The 24366-nt window shown below is 30.2% G+C and overlaps 2 protein-coding genes across 11 annotated transcripts in view; one reads left to right on the top strand and one right to left on the bottom strand.

Moving 5' to 3' along the window:
- The first annotated feature begins 36 nt into the window (after nt 1-36).
- Bre1 (E3 ubiquitin-protein ligase Bre1) lies at nt 37-24120 on the top strand. 7 transcript variants are annotated; one of them, XM_087404802.1, is made up of 19 exons: nt 37-311; nt 1041-1210; nt 1761-1947; nt 2024-2212; nt 2383-2525; nt 3492-3728; nt 5911-6036; nt 6139-6312; nt 6381-6638; nt 7170-7301; nt 7504-7775; nt 7868-8021; nt 8303-8416; nt 8687-9089; nt 9321-9415; nt 9700-10043; nt 16147-18339; nt 20762-21051; nt 21401-24120. In XM_087404802.1, exons 2-16 carry the CDS (start codon nt 1061-1063, stop codon nt 9979-9981), a joined length of 2916 nt encoding a protein of 971 aa, XP_087260928.1. In that variant the 5' UTR covers nt 37-311; nt 1041-1060; the 3' UTR covers nt 9982-10043; nt 16147-18339; nt 20762-21051; nt 21401-24120. The 7 variants fall into 7 exon arrangements, with proteins under 7 accessions (XP_087260928.1, XP_087260929.1, XP_087260932.1 ...); XM_087404803.1 differs by having other exon boundaries at nt 21380-24120; XM_087404806.1 differs by lacking the exons at nt 20762-21051; nt 21401-24120 and having other exon boundaries at nt 16147-17104; nt 18256-18324.
- Nucleotides 16055-24366, bottom strand: part of LOC105150694 (cholesterol transporter ABCA5) — a 48506-nt gene continuing 40194 nt past the window's right edge. For all 4 annotated transcript variants that reach the window (XM_087404800.1, XM_087404799.1, XM_011063941.2 and 1 more), the window contains 4 exons: nt 22028-22389; nt 21414-21621; nt 20742-21081; nt 16055-20229 (listed from right to left, as the gene is read on the bottom strand). In XM_087404800.1, coding sequence (XP_087260926.1) covers nt 20150-20229; nt 20742-21081; nt 21414-21621; nt 22028-22389 — 990 coding nt within the window. In that variant the 3' untranslated portion in view covers nt 16055-20149. The remainder of the gene's footprint in view (nt 20230-20741; nt 21082-21413; nt 21622-22027; nt 22390-24366) is intronic.

Below are 24366 nucleotides of genomic sequence, written 5' to 3'. Positions count from 1 at the left end.
ACCGCGTTCGGCTTTTCAATCATTTACTTTCCGAACTATTCCGAACTGTAGCGTAACGGTGATTTTTGTTGGCTAGCTGCCCTGGCTGGGGCAGGACGATCAACGGACTGGCGTGCATTCTGAACGACTCCACGATTTTCGTCCATGAAATCGCGAAAGATGCAGAGGTCCGCGACGACCGATCCAAAACACGAGGCACAGTTTGTCGGAGAATGATGTCGTAGCAGCGAGGTCGTGGAAGCGAGGCACGAATAATCGTGAAAGGTGGACGTAGCAACGGCAGCGGAAATAGTTTAATCGCTTGTACTAAGGTAAACCCGCGCCCACACGGCAACTTGCGCGCGCGAAATCAATAATAACGGCATTACTCCAACGCTATTATTTCATTTTTCCAGAGCTTCGTAAATTAGAAAATTTCAATAACGTCTATGATAGCCCCTACGCTTTTCAGTATGACCACGAATTTCATTTTAATTATATATCGTTTACCCCAATTTATTTTGAAACACTGGCTACATTGTAGGCGTGACAAAACGAGACGACATCTTAAGAGTCGTCGATTTTGATAGTAGATTATAAAATTGTTTTTATTTTTCGTTTTTGTACACGTACTTTTCAAATCGTGCTTGTCACATGTTGGCCAATTAATGTTTTCATTACTGATAATTCACTTGAAACGTCTATGTGGATTTCTCTCTCTTCGATATAGACATAACCTTGTAGAAGTTTTTCATCTTTTTTTTCTGAAGCTAATATTATTGTACTAACTATATTTACATCATTTACAAGATCATCATTTACATCATTTTCAAGATCTGATGTAAATATAGCACTTTTCTTAATTGATTTATATACTATGATAATCACATGTAGAAATTAGAATATTTCATTCGAAACTGGTATAATTATTTATAGAAATTTATAGAAATATATGATATTCTATGTATCAGAAAACATTAAACAGCATAAGCTTTACTTTAAATAAACACATCTCAATGTTCTAACTAAATTATTATTTTGTTACTATTTGTACTTGATAGACACAGCACTGCGTGTAAAAATGTCGAAACGACCCCCAGATAATGGGGACTCCAGTTCCCAACCACCTATAAAGAAGGTACAGTTTGAACCGATTCTAATTGGACCCATATCTACTCTTGAAGAAATGGACATGAAGGTTTTACAGTTTCAAAATAAAAAGCTGGCACAGGTATATAAAGTTTACATTGCATTTATATTTTTATTACTTTTAATAAATTGATTTGTAATTGCAGATAAAGATAAGGATTAAAATTGTAATAACATGATGCATATAATTGTATATAAAAAAAATAATATAAATAAGAAAATAGTTACACAATTCTGTATTGTTGAGTAATTTTATTAAAATTATATTAATTATATACAAAAATATAGTTCATACAGGATGGCATTTGCTATTATTGCAGGAAGTTGTTGAAATTAAATTGGTATTATTTTTACTAAGAATATACAATAAAATAAACATTAAATTTTTTTTGCCGAATAATAATTAATTTTATTTGTTCATTATGGAATATATGATTTAGATTTGATTTCTCAATTGTTATCCTGTACGTACACATTACATATTTTTTTATATACTCTAAAATTCAAAAGTATACTATATTTGATATAAATTATACTTTTATACATATATAAATTGTATATAAGTTGTTCACATTATTATATAACTTTTAGTACATACCTATTCTTTTTCACGTATAATTTACTTATTCCAGAGATTGGAGCAAAGGCATAGAATGGAAGCTGAATTGAGACAACGTATTGAACAATTAGAGAAACGTCAAATGCAGGATGATGCAGTACTTAATGTAGTTAATCGATATTGGAATCAACTCAATGAAGATATACGTGTATTATTACAGAGATTCGATGCTGAAACTGCCGATGAATCTGAAAATAAAAGTAAGCTTTGAAAAAAAGTGCAATTTAACAATATTTTCTGCGATAAATTTAACAAAATGTTTTTCTGTTTAATTAGACGAGAGTGAGGCTACAACGTCATTTCTAATGCAATTATCTTCCTGGGATAAAGAGGAATTGGATGACAAATTAGCAAATCGTGTACAGGTATCAAAACGAGCTGTGTCTAAAGTTGTACAGGCATTTGATCGTTTATCTCAGAGAAATGAAAAAATCACTCTTGCACTTAAAGGAGAATTTGATGGCGGTAAGTTACAAGAATTTGTTTTGAGATTTTAAATTAATGTAATATACTCGAATAAATTAACATATATATCTTGTTTTGATTTGCGATAAGATTCAAATTTTCTACAAAATCTCTAAAGAACTTTATTACATATATAATTTGCAAAAAATCGTACATTTTTATAATTAAAGATTATAAATCGTATTATGTAGAAGAGGCACCGAACATTGACGAAGTCGTACGTCGTGCCAATGCGGAAATACAAATGGAAAACAGAAATCTGCAGGCGATAAATATACAATTGCATGAAAAATATCATACTATCTCATTGAAGGTAATTGATTTTTTATTTTATTTATATTTAATTTTCTATTTTTTATGTTATCGATTATATACATAAAGCTATTATGTCATAAATAAATTATGAGTCACTTAAAATAAAGAAAAGGGAGATTATTATGAATATTTTTAAACATCAAAAAATTATCATTAGGCGTAAGATTTTGTTCTGGCAGGGTGTTTACTATCTAGAAAAAACCTGGAATCGAATTTTTAGGAGATTTTTTATCCTTAAATATCAGATATTTTTATGAAATTTGTTAATACAGACGGATATTTTTGGAATTTTACTTATTCTATTTCTTTCCGATAATATTGTTTTTTTAACCATTTTATTCGGTAATGTATAATGTTGACAATCAGGCTTAGTAATACGGGCATACACATATATTTATTTACATTTTCGTATGTCTCGCGAGTTTTTATTTAAAAAATCAGGTGACAATAGAAGACACTTAGCAGAAGAAAGTAGCTTACTGTAATGAGTCTTTACTATCCCTAAAATAGATTTCAAAGCTCCAAATAGAAAAGAATAGATACAGTCTCGTGGAATCTTTGTCTTCTAATTTATAATTTGTTTGCGTTACTAGCATTCCAATTTATTTCAGAGTTGCATTAAAAAAATTGTCTTATTTTACTTGGAATATTGAACAAAAGTCTCTAGAAAATCCAGGAATTCTCAGGGAATTTTACAAGATTTTAGTAAACACCTTACCTGGAATGCCGCATGGTTTCATGTGAGAGTCAGATTTGTAATTAGTTCAGATTTGATTTTCTACTCTACACATAAATTTTTATTGAGAAGTTTCAAGAAAGGAGACTAATTTAGAAAGCTAAGACTCGAATTAGGTTGTAACATCATTTAGTTTTTTTTTTATTTATTTATTTGGTTTTTTACATTTAGTTTTTTTTTATTAATCGAAAATGTCAATACTCATTTATTTTGGATATTTCTTTGTAGATGTCAGAATTGCAAGATACAATAACAGGGAAAGATACGCTTGCAGCAGAATTACGAAATCAAGTCGACGACCTGCAATACGAATTGAACAAAGTACGAGCGAGAAATGATAAATTGGAACATCATCTTGGAGAAGCAGTCGAAAAATTAAAAGCTTTTCAACAAATTCATGGCACTGATGAGAAAGGCAGTAATAAACCGAATACTTTTGTTGCATCTAGTGTTTCTCAGACTAAGGTAAAAATTTTATTTTTTTTTACAAAGATACGAGCATAAATTTGAGTTTAATATTACAATATTAATACTTTAATATTACAATACTTTCTTACGTGTGTGAAGTTGGCATCTCATCTTTTGGCACCGCAAGTTTTGATAAGAGTTCCATTGGCACTCGCAATAGTTCTATGGTTTCTGATAGGTTTTATAAATAGTTCCGTTGATTTAGCTAAAAAAAATAACACTTGAAAATTTGCGGTGCTAACTTCCCGTGGCACCGCAAGATTCGAAAAAATCAATTGAAAACTATGAACTTTTATAGTTCTCGAAGAGTTCTACAGTTTCTGATAGGTTTTAACAATAGTTCCGGTCTCTAAGTTATTTTAAATAATAATTAAACACGCGCGCTGGCATCGCATCACAAGAGTAAAGTACTCTTTAATAGCCAGTTCCAGCCGACTTGTTGGCATTTTCCTGTAGTTCTACAATAGTTCCGACGATTTTTATAGATTTCGTTCAGAGTTCTGCCCTTTAAGTACTTTTTAATAACAATTAAACCCGCGCGCTGGCACCGCACCACAAGAGTAAAGTACTCTTTAACAGCCAGTTCCAGCCGACTTATTGTCATTTTCCTGTAGTTCTACAACAGTTCCGACGATTTTTATAGATTTCGCTCAGAGTTCTGCCCTTTAAGTACTTTTTAATAACAATTAAACCCGCGCGCTGACACCGCATCACAAGAGTAAAGTACTCTTTAACAGCTAGTTCCAGCAGACTTGTTGGGATTTTCTTATAGTTCTACAATAGTTCCGACGATTTTTATAGATTTCGTTCAGAGTTCTGCCCTTTAAGTACTTTTTAATAACAATTAAACCCGCGCGCTGGCACCGCACCACAAGAGTAAAGTACTCTTTAACAGCCAGTTCCAGCAGACTTGTTGGCATTTTCCTATAGTTCTACAATAGTTCCGACGATTTTTATAGATTTCTTTTATACTTCATTTATAGATTTATAGATTTTTTAGACTTCATTTTTGAAGACATTAAATATTTAGTAAATAAACAAAATATTTATTTGTTATAAAATAATTGGTGAATCTTAATGAACCTTTGCATAAGTCATTTTTAGTACTTCAAATATGTATATAAAAAATTTAGATTTTTGTTATTTTTAAAATTTCTGTTCATAACAATAAAACTAATAATAAATAATAATAATTTATAAAAATAATATATAAAAATGTGTTGTTCAATAAAGACAATGTTATCAATATAATTCACATATGTAATTTGTTTAAAGCATAAATATTAATATATGTGTTTTATGCCCTTACAACCTTCTTAAAAGATACTTTACTCTTGTGGTGCGGTGCCAGTCCATAAATTTAATTATTATTAGAAAATACTTAAAGACAAGAACTCCAATCGAAATCTATAAAAATCGTCGGAACTATTGTAGAACTATATGAAAATGCCAACAAGTCTGTTGGAACTGTCTGTTAAAGAGTACTTTACTCTTGTGATGCGGTGCCAGCGCGTGAATTTAATTGTTATTAAAAAGTACTTAAAGAGCAGAACTCTGAACGAAATCTATAAAAATTGTCGAAACTATTGTAGAACTATAGGAAAATGCCAACAAGTCTGCTGGAACTAGCTGTTAAAGAGTACTTCACTCTTGTGGTGCGGTGCCAGCGCGCGGGTTTAATTGTTATTAAAAAGTACTTAAAGGGCAGAACTCTGAACGAAATCTATAAAAATCGTCGGAACTATTGTAGAACTACAGGAAAATGCCAACAAATCGGCTGGAACTGGCTGTTAAAGAGTACTTTACTCTTGTGATGCGGTGCCAGCGCGCGTGTTTAATTATTATTTAAAATAATTTAGAGACCGGAACTATTGTTAAAACCTATCAGGAACTGTAGAACTCTTCGAGAACTATAAAATTTCATAGTTTTCAATTGATTTTTTGAATCTTGCAGTGCCACGGGAAGTTAGCACCGCAAATTTTCAAGTGTTATTTTTTTTAGCTAAATCAACGGAACTATTTATAAAACCTATCAGAAACTATAGAACTATTGCGGGTGCCAATGGAACTCTTATCAAAACTTGCGGTGCCAAAAGATGAGGTGCCACTCACACACTGAACTTCACACACATTACTTTCTTTAATTTATAATATATATAGATATATATTATTTTTACAGCTTGATGACTTGCAAAGAGAACTTGAAGAAACGCGTGAATTAGCTAATAATAGATTACAAGAATTAGACAAACTTGATCAGCAACATCGTGAAACTTTAAAAGAAGTAGAAAAATTGAAAATGGACGTAAGTAAACAATTTTGTTTCCTAAATTTTATTTATATGATAATATTCTAATTTAATTAACTTTGCTGTTACCAAATAGCTAAATTTTAGCATTTTTTGTAGATAAGACAACTTCCTGAATCAGTAATTGTGGAAACAACAGAGTATAAATGTTTACAATCGCAATTTTCCGTATTATATAATGAGTCTATGCAATTGAAAACACAATTGGATGATGCTCGTCAACAATTACAATCGAGCAAAAATGCACATTTACGCCACATTGAGATGATGGAGGTAAGACCTGCATATATCCAAAAATTGTGCTTACGAGCATGACATTTTTATTTAAAATCTTTTTATAGAGTGAAGAATTAATGGCTCAAAAAAAATTGCGCGGCGAGTGTATACAACTCGAAGACGTCTTAGCACAATTACGCAAGGAATACGAAATGCTTCGCATTGAATTTGAACAGAATCTAGCTGCCAATGAACAGACAGGTCCGATCAATCGAGAAATGCGGCACCTAATTACCTCTCTTCAGAATCACAATCAGCAATTGAAAGGAGAAGTGCATCGGTACAAGCGAAAATATAAAGAAACTTCTACTGAAATACCTCGAGTATGTACACATAAACATATATGACTTTCTAATTAGTTTTTTATTTTTCATTTTACAAAATTTATTAATTTTTTTGTGAGTGCCAACTTTGATTTATATAATATCTATGTATTAATTTATTATCTTGAAATTGTCAGATTACAATTTTTCTTACCTTCTTTTATAACTTTTTCTTCTTTTTTCTTTTAAAACTTTTAAACTTTGCAATCAAAATGTATTCTTTGAATATATTCGTCCCTAACTGGGACATAATACAATGTTTCTTTTCAATGTTTCTTTTCAAAACTTTTCAAGTTCTTTCGACTTTTTAATTCTTTAATCAATCTTTTATAAATCAAGTCATATACATATTTGTGGAATAAAAATCAAGATTAAACCCGAGACCTATCCATTACAAATCAATCCACTACAAATCGCTCTCTACACATTAATAACAGAATAAAATATAATATTATATAAATCATTACTCGATATATATTATTTAATTGTAATAAAAGTAGGTAACAGTTTATTTTTATCAAATTTTTTCAGTTAAAGAAGGAAGTAGAGGAATTGACAACTAAATTAGGGCAACAAACGTCGCAAGAAAATAAAGAAGGGAATAATTCAGATGGTAGCGGAAAAGAAGAAGATGCTTCAAATTCGTTGCCAGGATCTACACAAGTATAATGATATAAATGTATAAATTTAAATCAAGAGATAGCGATGTACTTTTTTTTATACAATTATATTAATTTGATGCATTTGTTTGTATATATGTAGTCCAGAATTATTTTTTTCTTGCAAAAAAATTAATAGATTGGACTATTAATTAAAAAAATGAGATTTTATTTACTATTTGTTAACTTTTTATATACACATACAGATAAAAGAAGAAAGTGGTGTTACTATAAAGAGGGAATCTGGTGCTGATGAAGAGGTAGAAACAATTGAAGTTGGAGAAGGTGAAGGCAACAAAAATACACCAGACTCTCTAACGTTAACTTCGCCAACTCTAAAAAAGGAGAAGGATATAAAACGTGAGAAGGATATCAAGAAAGAATCTGTGAAAACTGAACATCGGGATCCTGCACATCGCACCAAAGACGCAAAAATGGCAGAATCGGAACTCGTGAGAGATTTGAAGGCACAACTTAAGTATGTTTGTGAAGATATCTAGTGTTTTCAACTAAACTACTGATATTTTTATTGTGACGAGTTTTAGAAAATAAATAAATATTTGATTATAGAAAAGCTGTGAATGAGATGAAAGAAATGAAGCTTTTATTAGACATGTACAAAGGTGTTGGAAAAGAGCAGCGAGATAAAGTACAGTTAATGGCTGCAGAGCGTAAAACGAGAGCAGAGTTGGAGGATTTACGACAACAAGTCAAAAAAATTCAAGTGTGTTGTAATATATTTTATAATTACTACAATTACTGTATGATTAGTAATGTACATGATAAATCAATGAAATAAGCACACATGTATATATATTTGATCACCTATTTACAACTTCTTTGTTCATATTTAGAAGAAAATAATTAGTTTGTATAAGGATTGAAATATTTTAATATTCTCTCTTTAATATTAATAATATAATGTAAATACTTATTTTTATTGATTTATACTAACTTAGTGAGGGGATTACTTTTGTTTGGATGAATTTTATTGTGTTCTTGTAGGAAAGTAAACGTGAGGAACGTAAGAAGTTAGCTGATGAAGATGCGCAGATAAAAATTAAGAAATTAGAAGAACAAGCATACACATTGCAACGTCAGGTTGCTTGTCAAAAACAGGTAGATCACACTTACTCTTTTTATGGTTAATTTTCATTTTTATTTTTAATATACGCTATATATAAAAAAGATTAAAGTCTTAATTAATTAGAGAAGTAGAATTGATTATAAAAAATTTAGTTGGAGAATTATTTTGTCATTTATATTAAGCAATTATTTATGCAAATCATTACTATGGAAATTTTTTTATAATGTTAAAAAATTTTTGATATTAGGAAATATATGACAGAATCTGGTAACATACGTGAACGGAAATGTAACGTTGAACAGAATTGTATTTGGTTGCAGGAAGAGGAAGCACTTCTGAATGAAATGGAAGTGACTGGACAAGCGTTCGAAGATATGCAGGAACAGAACTCTAGACTCATACAGCAGTTACGTGAGAAAGATGACGCAAATTTTAAGCTCATGACAGAGAGGATCAAAAGTAATCAATTGCACAAACTTGCGAGAGAGGAGAAGGATGTATTGAAAGAACAAGTGTCTACATTAACGACACAAGTGGAAGCGGCCAACGTAGTTGTACGAAAATTGGAAGAGAAGGAGCGTCTTTTACAAAACTCTCTCGCCACGGTGGAAAAAGAATTAGCGCTGAGACAGCAAGCGATGGAGATGCATAAACGGAAAGCGATAGAAAGTGCACAATCTGCAGCTGATCTCAAACTCCATCTTGGTAAGATTTTTCATGCAAACGCAAAAACATCAAATTAAGATTTTGAATTACATAAATCTCTAATAAAATTTCTCACATAAATTTTTTAATCATATAAATAATGTATTAAGATGTTTATAACATATATTAGCTATTGTTATATTAGCTAGAAAAATAAATGAAGATAAATAATTTAATAAAAAATTAAATAATTACTTCTAAACAAGAAACTAATATAACTTATTGTTACAGAAAAATATCATTCCCAAATGAAAGAAGCACAACAAGTCGTAGCCGAGAAAACAAGTTCCTTGGAAGCTGAAGCATATAAAACTAAAAGATTACAGGTAATGATTAATCTTGCAGTAGCTAAAATATTTTTTTGTATTCTGAATTTTTTATATCTTTTTTTTTTAGTTAATTGAGTAGAATTAATTATAAAAGATCTATGAAAATTATTTTCTTGTTTATATTAATTAATAATTTATGTAAATCATTATGCAAATTTTGAATGCTAAAAACTTTTTAGTATTAGAAAGTAGATAATAAAATCTGATAGTATATTTGAATACCATCATTAATAGAACTCAATCATTGATAGAAATAAAATTTAATCTGAATTGCGTTGTAGGAAGAAATAGCGCAACTGAGGCGCAAAGTCGAGCGAATGAAGAAGATTGAGCTCGCTGAAACCCTGGATGAAGTAATGGCGGAAGAGCTGCGAGAATACAAGGAAACTCTAACGTGTCCGTCTTGTAAGGTGAAGCGGAAGGATGCCGTGCTCACCAAGTGCTTCCACGTGTTTTGCTGGGATTGTCTACGCACACGTTATGAGACGCGGCAACGAAAATGTCCCAAATGTAATTGCGCCTTCGGTGCCAACGACTACCATCGGCTGTATCTATCCACATGAAGAAGAAGATACTGACTTGAAAAATACGCCGCGGTGTAGAGTTATGTTTTGTAATATGTTACGTGAGCATTTCTCTTTTCTTTTTTATATCTTTTATTTATTACTCTAATTTTTTGTTGAATGACCATATGCAATATGTGATTATCCCTAAGTGCGTCGATAATGAATCACGAATTTTAAGTCCTTATTAAGATCATAGCACATGAAAGAAAAAGAATATAAGTCATAGAATTTAAGTCATAGATTTAAGAATCGCAGTCGAAAATTCAGGAGACTGGATAATCTATTTATTACTTTAATTCTATTACTTATATGTTTACATGTCTTATGATCTAATTTATAAACTATAAAAATCGATAAGTAAAGTGAATGATGAATGAATGAATAAAAGAAAAAGAGAGGTAAATAAGGAAGAAAGAGAAACAAAACTGGATTGTATTTTTAGTTGATACAGTACGGGCTGCAAGCTTTCAATTTTACAATGTAAGAAATGATTTATTAAATTACTCCTTGATCTCGTTTTTTAAATAAACTTGCGCGAGATTATCATTAACATCTACATACATCGATCGATCACTCAAATCAATGCCTTCTTAAATTCTTAAGAAGAATTACTGTCTTCTCAGTAATGACAATTTCCTGTTTAAAATGTCTTTTATAAGATAAAATAGAGATCACTGAGATCAAGTTTGTGTATCGATAATCATTAGGACATTAATAGCCATTGGACAAATTTTGAAACTATAAATCTAGATCACTAATTTAGTAATTATAACTGTATCAATTAAAATTGATTAATTGACTGACATAGAGTACGGTTGAGTTACTGTTACGAATGTTTGGAAGCATTTTTTTATCGGTCAATTAGTAAAATTCTTTTTTTTTCCGATTGATCAATCAAATACTTCGAAGCATTTGTAGCGGCAATTCGACCGCATCCGTATATTAGATTCAATTACTTCGAAATTCATGGAAGTATAAATCTGCTGAATGTGATTAATGTTCCGTCTGTATGTTCTGAACGTTATGCCTGATTAAGTCGTATAATTACTTTAATTTCATTTGAATCTTTATCTCTGAGTTGAGAAGTCTCGAAGAAGTGCTCTAATTATTTACTTTTGTCTTCTGAAAGTAAAGTAAATTCACTTTCGTGTTAACATTTGGATTCAACGATTAATAATTCATATGATAATCACGCTTATAGGTATTTATTTAATTAGAAGGATATAAATTTAGCAATCACGATCCAAATTCGCTTTGTCTATTGTTTATAATACGAGACAGGCAAACTGATTAATAACAGGAATGTTCTGTACGATAATTACTCGACATTATTCAATAAGAAACGAATTCTTTTTATTGATCGTGATATTTCTCATGATTTTCATCGAAATTGTCATTGGAATCAAGATAGAAATTAAATAAGATATATCCCATGGTACTTTTAAAATATCTTACATTATCTTATAAATATGTATTATTTTATTTAAGAACTGTAAGAACATATTTTTAAAAAGTCAAAAGAAAAGGGGGGATTATCAAATCAATATCTATAATATATATATATTGATTTGATTGCAAAGCATTAATATTAGCAAATGTTATTTTAATACTAAACTATCTATATTACTAAATTTAAATAATTTATTTCATTTGTAATTCAAATTTGCGCTCCCTAAATTGTTAAATATTTGATACTATTATACTAATATCGTATTATAGTATAAATAATTTTTGAATATTTTCACATGTATGAATGTTAATTACGAATGCGAGCATCCAATTTACATGCGTTTGTAAAAAAAAAGAAATGCGTGAATAATCTATTTCGATAAAAAAAAATGCGTCACTGTGTCAAAGCTGTGTTTCAACAGTTTATTTTGTAGATCTTTCACTTGAACATTCTGAACTAATTTTCCTTTTTAGATAAATTCTGATGTTGTAATAATTTGGAGAAATATGTCTTTTTGTCTTTTATATAGGAAAGTTTATTTAAATGCGTAAATGCGTTTATGAATTTGACTTCATTAAACATAAACTCTCTTTTCTTTATTATCTATTCGAAAAAAAACAAACGTTAGTCTTCTAACTCTTATAAAAGATAATACTTATTGGATCTATTTCAAATCTAAATTTACAATACTGCCTAAAAAAAATTTTTTTAATTACAATATGTAATTAATATATAATATGTAGAAGATAAAAATCGACAAAAAATTCTAAACCGTTTCTTATACTTTGAGACATTATTTTTCATTCTACTTAACACATTTCTGACACATTTATCTAATTTTGCTCTATAACGATATTTTTCGCGCAGACAAACTGAATCGAAAATATATATGTCAAAATAAGAAGCTGCATTATATAAGCATTACACCACACACATTTTCTTTACATTATATGATTAGTATCAATTAATTCTAATAGTTTTATATTATAATCGATGTGCACTGTAAAAAAAAAACATTTGTTGAAAAATTACATGAACAAGTGTAAAATTTATACAATTTATAATGAAACTGTATCTATACATGTATAGATTTTGTTGTCCATGTTATTTTACATAAATGTTATTTTTGATGGTGTACATATATAAAGCATAAATGAAATTGAAAATCGATTTGCAATAATTAATATAAGTGACAAAGAAAATTTTTCCGCAATCATATTTGGAAACGACTATAGTCTCTAATAATTCTCATTTTTTATTTTACAAAATTGAGAAGGAAGACATCTTAATCTCTTATTTTTGAACTAATTTAACGATTCTTAGAACATAAATTTAGGAAAACATTTCATTATAGCATTTAAAAGATATTGCTCTATTATTTTTTTATAATAGAATATAAGACAAAATATTTTTTTATTTTTTTCAATGTAAGATATAATATTTAAGATATAATTTATATTTAATAGTTTATTTCATAAAATTATCTTAAAAAATTTGATAAATTATTGATAATTATGATATTAATACTTATTATATTTATTAAATAATGTAATAAAAAAATTAAAAATAAAAATTATTTAAATTCAAAATTATCTTTACTATTTTATAATTTATTAGTTATTAATTAATTAGTAATAAATTATTAAATAATTTAACAAAGATGGATAAAAATATATTAGTTTCTTATTTATTTCAATATTTCGAAATGCTCGAAATTAGTTCAAAAGTAAGTAATTCTTCGAAAGTGTACGTGTTAAAACCGGATATGCAAGGGCAGCATGTATATCTAATTGTTATATATATGCATATATATATATATATATATATATATATATATATATATATATGTTTAGTCCTTTAAATGGTATAAATTAAATGGAAATATATAAGTTTTGTTGAACGCTAATAATATAATAACGTATAAACACTTTTCTATTATATATAACAATTGAATAAAAAAATTCGGTGAAAATAAATCATTTACATTTAAATAAAATTTTACCCATTATTTTTTTTATTATAAGCTTTCGTATTCTTCATTTGTTTCATCGTTTGTTCTTTATTGTGAATAATGAACATAGACATTTTTCACGTAAATAATTCTTTATCTTTATCTTTCTTATCAAAGGATGAAAATTGGAAACGGGATGCGGAGATTCAAATAATTCAATCCAAACAAATTTATCGTACGAAATTCTTTCGGATTTTATTCTATCTTACCAAATTTGTTGAAAATCCTACGAAACAGTTCTACACAAGCTTGAAAGTATCAACGAGAAGAGCCTAGTTCAATCTAAATTATGTTTTTTTTTTTTTTTTACAAAGTTTACCTTTCGCGGAAAGCTGCCGTTGATTTTAATATGGAGATACATAACGACCATTCGAGAAGTACTATGGACAGGCAATTTCTCGACGTTGATTATATGTCTATGTATATATCGAATAAAATTTCGTCGAGATACAGCGAGAATAGAAATATATATATTATCTAGTGCAGTTCTTGTAAAAAAAAGGCTGATAAAAAAATTTTTTAAATTGACAAGAATTCATTCTGTGGGTGTTACGATTTCGTGAGGTTCGAAATCAGACATCGATTTGAAAATAATCAAATCCTTTTTTGTGCTTTTTTTAATTATAAAATTTTATGTTCAAGTCATTCTGAACGATTTTAAATAACTGTTAAATAAAAATTAAAATGTCATGTTAAATTTTATTGCGTATCACTTAATTTTATCACTTTATATACATCAGAGAAAGAAATGAAAAAGATTGTACTTCGAATCCAATTATAATTATTATAAAGAATGCAAAAAGTGATACTAATAAGAGAATGGAAAAAAACGAATAGCATACATAAATCCCAACACTTTTAACAGATTGCTGATTTTAGAAAATCAAAAATTCGATGTTGCAAACTGAATTCGCGTCAATTTTTTTTTTAAATCTGTCGATCTTTTGAAGGGATGTCATAAATAATAAAGATTTAACAGAGACTTTTCGATTCTCAATCACACAATACTTCTTTCTTTCTTGATAAAATATAAAGTTTTTGCATGGGAATTACCTTTCTCAAATATTTGATTATTCACTAAATAGTAACTTAATTTCAAAGATTAAAAGAATTAGTTATAACAATAATTTATACTAAATAATAAATAACGGTAATAAATTATTTTAAAATTATAATAACAATTTATTATATGTTTACGTAATTATATTAACTATGTAGTGATGAAAGTGAAAATAAAAAATTTATCATAAGAATAATTACAGGGAATTAGATTTTAAATTGTTAGCATTATCCTTGCAAAAAAATTCAATTCTATTTACGAATATTAAGAAACATATATGAAATACTATATTAATTAAAAATTAATTGAAAAAATAATTTTTCCTTCTAAGTGTATGTGTCTTTATAAAATAGAAATATAATAAAAATAATGCAAACTGTCAAAATTTGGCAATAAATATCTAATCGCATGTAAATTTATTATTTTGTGACAGAGAAATAAGTCGATCATTTTGATGTTAGATAAAGTTTATTCAGTTTGACTATGTTATTTGAAAAATTGGATGATAAGAATATTTAGCTATCATCCTGGGTCTTTCGTAAATTAATAAAAGCGGAATTCTAAAATCTTGATGAATGATATTTGTATAAAAAGCATATTACTTCTCTTTTTTATAGGACCAAAAAAATTTATATACACGTGTTGTGGGAATGCTTCCCTTCCAAGTTGCTCTCTCTATACTGAGACAATTATTAATAACGTTATATAAAGCTGTTCCAAATTCACTGCATCTCTTTTTTTTCATTTTACGAAAAACATGTAAATACAAAAAGATCAGTTTTTTTTTAACTGATTTTTATATTATTAGTGACACAATCTGAAAAGTTTTCTTCTTGATAAGAATGTCACAAGATATAAGATTGATAATAAAAAGATTAAAAAGACAGATGATATTTATATTCAATTTTCGTTCCAGGAAAAATTAAACCGAAATTTTTCAAAAAAAAAATCGTTGAATATCGTTGAATTAAAGGAAATAACAGTGAACTTGGGATAGTTTGTACAACATATATTTGTAAACAATATATAAATTAATTCGGGTACATTTCACAAATAATTTGTTCATGGAAGGGATTAAGATATTCTTCCGATCTGATCGAACGATCGATCGCGTGTTAATTGACGCCCTTTACCATTCATATCTTCAATTACATAATCATATCCATTTCAATTTCTCGTTATATTGCTTAATGTTGATCAGTTCTCCTTAACTAAAATATGCGAAATTATTCTCGATAGAAAACTGACTTAACTCTTTACACTCGAATGAGAAAGAGAGAGTGAGTGAGAGAGAGAGAGAGAGAGAGAGAGAGAGAGAGAGAGAGAGAGAGAGAGAGAGAATGACAAGTTGAAAAAATATATCACAAGAGTGGATAATTATTTTATGCTCTTTCTTTTCATATTTTTGAAATTATAACCACATTCATTTTTTACATTTTTGATAATTATTTCATCTAATCTTGTGATTTATTTATACATATAATATAATATTATACATATGTAATAACAAAATTATATAATTATCATATAAATTCCTTTCACGAAATAATTTTTGTTCTTTTTTTTTAATTAGCCACAGAAGAGAAAAAAGTAGCTTATTTTTTATTAACTAAATTTTATTTTTCAAATTTCTTTTTACAGGATCTTCCTTCAATCGCGGGAAGGATAATGACGTGTAAAACAGGATTGCCGTGTGCAAAGAGTTAAACCTACAACATTAACAGTATCTTCAACTGTGACTGCTTTTTTTCTCTCGGAATCGTTCGCTGTATTATTCAATCGATGTTTAACGGTAAAGAGTGTCTGTATGATTGTTATCACACAAGAAAAACATTCTAATTGTTGCGCTCGAGACTATAAGCCGTGTCATTCTTATGTTTTCTCTTTTAGGACTACGGTCCTTCCTGGGGTATTTTTAATTACGTGTAGAAAATGCGAGAGGTGTTCGAGAAATAATACGACGCTTCGCGGGTTTCGGAAAAATGATTGCGCTGGAGTGTCGGAAGAAAAGTAACAGGACAGAAGGGATCACTACAGCACTTCGCGTAGCTCTCAGGAACAATCGTATTTTATTCTATGAGCAGCATGACAATTACGCTTCTCGGCTTCTTCGAGTTATGCGTATATATAAATATATACTGAACTCAAGGCACGTTAGTCCCCTCGTTTATCAAAAGAGAATAAAACATCCGATCTGCCAATCACAATATATATATATATATGGAATGTCGCAGCATCACTCAACAAAAACTGATTAGCGGCGCAATATTTCTCTTATTTAATCTTTTATCTCTATGTAAATCCCGTTGAATAACTCTGATTTCTCATTTACGCCTTCCAGGAAGCATTTTTTTTTAATTTCCCGGGGAAATTCTAATAAATATACAAATGTTATGTCGAATCTGTAACGTCATGTCAATGCTCAAAATCTGAAAATTCACCTAAAAAGCGTATTAGCTGAAAGATTTAAGTAATAATCAGTACGTTTGCGGTAATTCTGCGATGAAAGCTACTTCTCGAACACTCCTCGTAACTCGATGCATTCAGCACGGCCCAATAGGACTCACGTCGGCGCCACTTCGATGGCTCGGCTCAAAAAGTGGGTAATTTGAAAAATCTCATGTTACAAATGTATTCTCAATCTTCTAACTTGAAAAATATATCTACATATTTGCAATTTTATCTAGAAAATACTTATGATACTGCCTGCATTCCTTCGTCATAATTGAATGCAGAAAATAGATGGATGAGAAGAAATCGATATTTATTTCATAAAATCAGGTTCTTATGTTTTTAATCCAGAATTAAGAAAATGTATTGAATTTAGTTTGATACAATATCTCATCTATTTTTATTCTCAATATCTTATCAGTTTATTGTATTTCTTGTGTGAAAAATGTCATCATTTTTTTTTAAATAAATTATTACAGTATTCAATATTATACATATATTCCTTAGAAATTTATTTTAATTTTTAGAAAAATGTAACTAAATTTTAATAAATATTTGTTTAAATAGTGCCAGTTGAATATTTATTATCTGTAAATATATATTTATTTGGTATAAGAACCATTAATTTGATTTATTTATTATTATATTTTATTTAGCAAATATTTATTTTCCATAAATAAATGTTACATTAATACTATTCAAACAATTAAATGTTCATTAAAATTTAGTACATTAGTATGTAATTAGTACATTTTTCTCACTATATATAGACTTGTTCTTTTTTGCTGAACTTTTGCATCAGTTCATCTTTCTTCCTCTTTTTTCTTTTTGGAGAAAAAAAGAAGAAAGATGACCTGGTGCAAAAGTTCAGCTAAAAAAAAACAGGCCTTATGTCTTAATTATGCTATTATTTAGTCTTTATTATAATATTAAATTATTTAATTTTATTAAAAGAAGAAATGTAAAATAAATATTAAATATATCTAAAGAAATCTCTGAAAAGAATCGAAACGTAAATAAAAAAATAGAAACTACATCAAAAAATGTTTAAAGAAATTTCAAAGCCGCATAGTTTAAAAACTTTAATCAAATTTTTTTATTATCCATTTTCTGCAGTCAATAATCGGATAAGATTGATAAAATAATACTATTATGAGTGAAGGATTTGTAACGCGGTTTACTAACATGTGTGTGATTATACGATATAAAGGTTTTTTTTCAAGATTGTAAATGTTAGAAGCCAGCCGAAGACTGAAATCTTACATTATCATCTTTTCGAGCCGGTCTATCGATTTGCAGCTGCCATGAACGAGCTGTCCTGCCCGAAAACAACGGGACGTGCGCTCCAATTCCAGTGCAATATCGATACGAGATCTATTATCGGTAAGTTTTCAAATACGAAGTAAACTATCAGTACGTAATCTCAACTCTACGCCATGAGGACGTTCACTCCCCGCGCATCGCTGCGCTTACACTCGACGTTCACCCTCGGACGCCGATCTCCGAGCGGAAGATCCACCACTCGGACACGACATTACGGATGAAACGATGCCGATGAGAAAGATAGAGACGTCGGATAAAAACTTCGTGGGAAATTTCGAGCGTAAAGCTTTGAGAACAACGACACTCCACTATTAAAAGGGAGCTCGTGTTCAAAAATCGCGACTATATCCCCATGTTATGTACCCCCGCAATACTATTTATAGAATAAATACACAAAACTTTATAGAGAGAGTCTTTTTCGCGAAGGACGATGGCGTTCGTTCACTAGCGCGAACAATAACACCATCGCCAATGTCTCTCCCTCGCCCACCCTGTCACCTTGACGTTCTCCTAAAGGAAAGACACTATTATTAGATTCTTATTTGTTCCTAACTGTTCCACGATTCTATCGATCGTCGTTCCTCCGATAATTCGAAGGCGGCCTCTCGTTTCAACACTTTCTCGAAGCACCATCTGAAGAGTTAACTTCATGTTCCATCATCCTTCAGTCATTTCTTCGACTTGAACTGATTTGTCCCGATACTCCTCGAAGCATTTCCACGCTAGACCTAATGGACTACTCCCCCGTCGTCTCTCGTCGTTAAATTTTGCAGTAACGAGACAATTTTTGCCTAGCAATTATTAAATTCTTCATCTTTTTCTCATATAGTTCCTTTAATCTCGGAACTAAAGAACTTTCATTAATATTTCCTTAAAGTTCCATTTTACTATATCATTTCTTCAACATTTCTTCTTCGATAAAGTTGCAATACGATTTGTCACTTAATACTCTTTCAAAATTGTATACTAGAACTAGTGGCTAACTTGAGTGTGTATGTATATGTTCCCTCATAGCTCCCTTGTTACTTCATCATTCTGCCAGTTTGGAGCTACAAAGCGACTAATTTCTTTAACACTCCTTCAAATGTAGGCTTTAGTACAATTATCTATCTGTTCACCATTTTGTCATCCCTATAGTTTTCTGTCATCTTAATACTGCTATCGAATGTATAATGGTGAGATAATTGATTAGCTATCCCTCCATCTTTTTACGTTTCTTCATTCTTGCTTTGATAGTCTAGAATTTAACTTATCTCTCTCTTTTTTGTTAACACAACCTACCATTCCTGTTTCTCTTTCTTCATTGTTCTATAATTTCTTCATTGTTTCTTCAATACTTTGGAACAAGTAAATAATTTTTCATTTCTTCATCTTAAACACTACGTTTCTTAGATAATTATTTCTTGTTTTCCGTTATATTCCATCTTCATTTCTCATTTCTCTATAAGCTTCCAAACAGGCTTATCACCTTGCAACACTTCGAAATAAAATTAAAATTATTCAAAAATTCTTCTTGTCTCATCATTTTGTCTGTTTGTTTCTTCATTGTCCCTCCAAAAATTTGAAGGCACAAACCGATGTTCTTTTGCAATATTGGAATCGTTAGATAACCATTATGCTCACCATTCCATTATCTGCGACGCCTTGTAATAAAAAGATGATACGTTTCATCACATTGTCATTGGCGCAATCACATAATTTGTTAGTGAGAACATAGAAATTCCGGAAATCAAGCAACTGTCAACATTTGTCATGTTCTAGCACATTCTTTTTCTTCACATGTAGACGAACAGTTCTTTCACGCGCACTGATCGCGAGTTTATCACTTATATCACGTAACGATGTCACATCGTCATTCCAAGGAAGTGTTCTAGTGCGAGAACTTGAGGAACACCTGTTCCAGGGTAGTTTGACTAAAACTGTATTCTTCAATGTCCAATTCGAGCTTGGCTGCAAGCAAAAATTTTCAAAAAGTTACGAAAATTTCCTTCACAATCAATTTACAAGGCTAAAATTTTGAATATTATTATTTTCCTAAATCGTACACGCGGAAACTTTAAAATTCTAATTTCAAGTCCTCCTCCCCCCTCTCTCTCTAGATGAACTTTCATTTCTTAAACTTTTATTTATTTTATGTTAATGATAAATCAGACTTAAAAATTAATAAAATTATATATTAGGTGTTGGAATTAATTCGTAGCGTTTTACAAGTGATGGGAAGTACTTTCATTAATGTATTTTTTAATGCTCATGTGAAATAAATAACATTCTTTCATTAAAAACGCTACGAATTAATTCCAACACCTAATATTTTTTCTAATTTCCTTATCTTTTAGTTTTAATGTTCTTTAATATTATGCTTGCATAAAAAAAATATTAGATTTTTGTGTTCTTTGGATCTATGACAAGCTGATTATTAAATTCGAAGAAAATTCTTCAAACTTTTTAAACTGATTTCTCACCTTTTTCTAATTGTGTAAAGCACTCAGCCAGCGAGGTCACGGCATGTTGGGGCACGGCAAAAACTAGCCGGTCAGCGAAGCTCTCCTCCAGAGTGGCGTCGGAGAAGAGGCCGGCGACAAATTCCTTCAAGCCGGCGATCCTGTCGCCGGAGGGTGTCGTCGGTGTACAATCGCCGCCTAGCAGCTTCATTTCTAGAGTATAGCCAGCGCCATAGAGATTTTTTAAATGCTGAGTCGAACCGATGCATCTCAGTTCACCCTTCACCATTATGCCGACTCTTGAACACAATGCGTCTGCTTCTTCCATGGAGTGAGTAGTCAATATAACTCCCCTGCCACCCTATTAATTAAAAAGATTTTTAGAAGAAACATTTTAATATATATATATATATATATATATATATATATATATATATATATATATATATATATAATATAAAATCGAGACATCTTCAATCTTTTAATGTGAATTAATTGCTGTATATTCTGATAATTATATTGCTATTAAGTATTATTTTATTATTTATTCTTCTATATTTATTATACCTATATTTATTTGTATTGATTATACTTCTTTTTTATCTAGTTTGTAGAAATTTAAAAAAATATATATTATTTGAAAAATCTGTTGAATAAAGAAAAATAATTTCAAATTATAGTATATAGCCTTACCTGGAAACTAGCGAGAATCGTATCCCATAGGAATCTCTTTGATCTGGGATCCATACCCGTGCTTGGTTCATCCATAAGAATCACTTTGGGTCCACTGACCATTGCCATCGCAAAGCTAAGTTTCCTTTTAGTTCCACCGGAACATTCTTGGCTCTGCTTGTCAGCATGTTCGTGAATCTGCAGACCGGTTAAATACTGATCCACGATTCTGCAACATAATAATACATTAATAATACAACATAATAATACAATAATAAACATAATTAAAAAACATTGTATCAATTATATTGGAAATATTAGTATCAAGAGACACAGTAATGTCTCGCGCCAAATGGACATTTTTTTTAAAAAAGTAAATTTGTTATGTTAACTTATACAGAAAACTAGATTGCTATATGAAAAAGGAACTTAATTATAATGCTACAGTAATTTTTGATGCTGCAGTAAAACTGCAGCATTAGTAGAACTTAGCATTAGTAGAACTGCAGCTTTAATTTTTAAGTATCAAACAGACTTTTGTAAATTCTATAATAATTCAATTGTTTATATAAGTTAACTATTATATCCCTAAAAAGTTAATTATATTTTATTAGATGAATATTGAAAGATCGCACCTGTCGACTTCGCTCCATGGAACACCGCGAATCGCGGCGTAGCATTCCAGATGCTCTCTTACAGTGATATTCTTCCATTGAGCGTCGTGTTGGGGACAATAGCCCATCTGCCGGAAAGCTTCCGTCATGTGGGTGTTAATGTTATGACCGCTAATCTGCACCCTGCCCTTCGTCGGTGCCTCCTCGGCGATGATGATCTTCATTGCCGTGGTCTTGCCGGCGCCGTTATGACCTAATAGACCCAAAACCTCGCCTGGTTCTACCGCTAACGAGAGGTTTCGCACAGCAACCTTCCGCTCATCTTCACGCTTTGGACAGCAGGATGATCCTGACTCTTTTTGTCGATATTCCTTTCGCAGATTCTATCAAACATTTTATGACATGTGAGATAAAATAACTTTGCATTCCAGTAAAAAAAAATTAATTTGAATATTTGCGTTATAAAAATTGCTTTAAGTTAAAACTGTGTTTTGTAATTAATTTTGTTATAAATATTTTGTTATTAAGAGGATCCAAAGTCATATTTCTTTTTTACCGATTAAATGCAATAATTTTCGTAGAATGATATCGTATGTTTTAGGTGACGAGATACTATTTATTAAGATCGACATCCTTATGGATGTCGTAGCAGACGTATTTATAACTCAATAATACTCGATTTTTCTTTAAAATTGTGATTTCAGTATTATTCGTCAAAGTTTGATTATCAACAGAGATAATAACTGCAGAGAAAAAAAAATGGTAATTTTTTTGCAATATATAGGATATTATAGTTTTACAAGTATGCATATTTATTTATGTAATAAAGAATCATGAATTTAATAATGTATGAGCCAAATATTTATGTTAATAATAGCAAATTTATATCAATTGTCAGCGTTCTTCAATTATCTCCGGGCCTTTGGAGCCTTTTTATACCGCCAAAAATTGCTCAGGTTTTGACAGTCTTTAATAGTCAGTGGCATCAGTAACATTGCTTCTTACTGCATCAAAAATGTCGAAATTTGAGCCAAATAAGTGTCATTTGCGCGAAGTATTAATCTTTTGCTTTAAATGGAAGAAAATTGCAGCTGAAGGTCATCGAATGCTTTATGGTAATAGTTCCTTCCAATAAAACAGGCAGAGATTGATTTCGACGCTTTAAAAGTGGATGATTTTGATGTGGAGGACAAAGAGCGTTCTGGACGACCAAGAGCATTCGAAGACAAAGAATTACAAGTATTGGTGAATGAAGTCCCATGTCAAACGCAAAAACTTGCAGAAGCATTAAATTGTGCTCAATCTGTTATTTTCAATCATTTGAAAGCTTTGGGAAAGATCTACAAGAAAAATGGGTTCCATATGAACTGAAGTCAAGAGACATTGAAAGATGAAAAACTATCTACGAAATTCTGCTTGCTAAGCAACAAAGAAAGGAATTTTTGCATCGTATTATCACTGGGGATGAAAAATGGATTTATTTTGGCAACTCCAAACGTCGAAAAACCATTTGCGACTCCGGCCAATCTTCAACATCGACACCAAAGCGGAATATCCATGGAAAGAAGGCAATGTTCTGTATTTGGCGGGATCAGAAAGGTGTAGTGTATCATAAACTGTTGAAATCTGGTCAAATAGTCACAGGGGATCTCTACCGAGAACAAATTATCCGTTTGAGTTGAACATTATATGAAAAACGATCAGAATATGAAATGAAACAGCATAAAGTGATTTTGCTTCATGACAATTCGGCCTCACGTCACAAAACTTGTCAAGGAAACGTTAGAAGCACTTCTTTGAGAAGGGCTCATGTGACCTATTCACCAGACTTTCGACTATCCCTTCCGACTACCACTTGTTTCGGTCGATGGCACACGCATTTGCTGAGGAACGCTTCAATTCTTATGAAATCATCGAAGAATAATGGGTCTCTGACTGGATAGCTTTCAAAGATGAGACATTCTTCGCCGCGCAATTCGCTTGCTGCCCGAAAGATGGGAAAAAGTCATCGCTAACGATGGACAATATTTTGATTGAAGTACTTTTTCATTTTGTTTCTAAATAAAATATATATTGTACTTTTTGCGAAAAAATAGACGGAACTTTCCGATTGACCTATTACTTTTACAGATTTAGAAATCCTTTTTCAGAATATCGAAACAAACTAAAGTGCATTTTAAAACTAAAAATTGATGCTTTCGCGGAGCATTAATAAAATTTATTTATAAATTAGGTAGTGCTGTTATAATATCTCTCTATCTTAAAAATTTTTTAAATGGTCACTTTTTGACGCTATATTTCTCAAAATTGTCATATGTTAGTCAAATTTTGTCAACGAATTCGTGTTCAGTAAGCAAAGA

This window comes from Acromyrmex echinatior, chromosome 3, assembly GCF_024713525.1.
Source record: "Acromyrmex echinatior isolate Ae372 chromosome 3, ASM2471352v2, whole genome shotgun sequence".
Classification (NCBI taxonomy): Eukaryota; Metazoa; Arthropoda; class Insecta; order Hymenoptera; family Formicidae; genus Acromyrmex; species Acromyrmex echinatior.
This window is presented reverse-complemented; position numbering and strand designations above follow the sequence as displayed.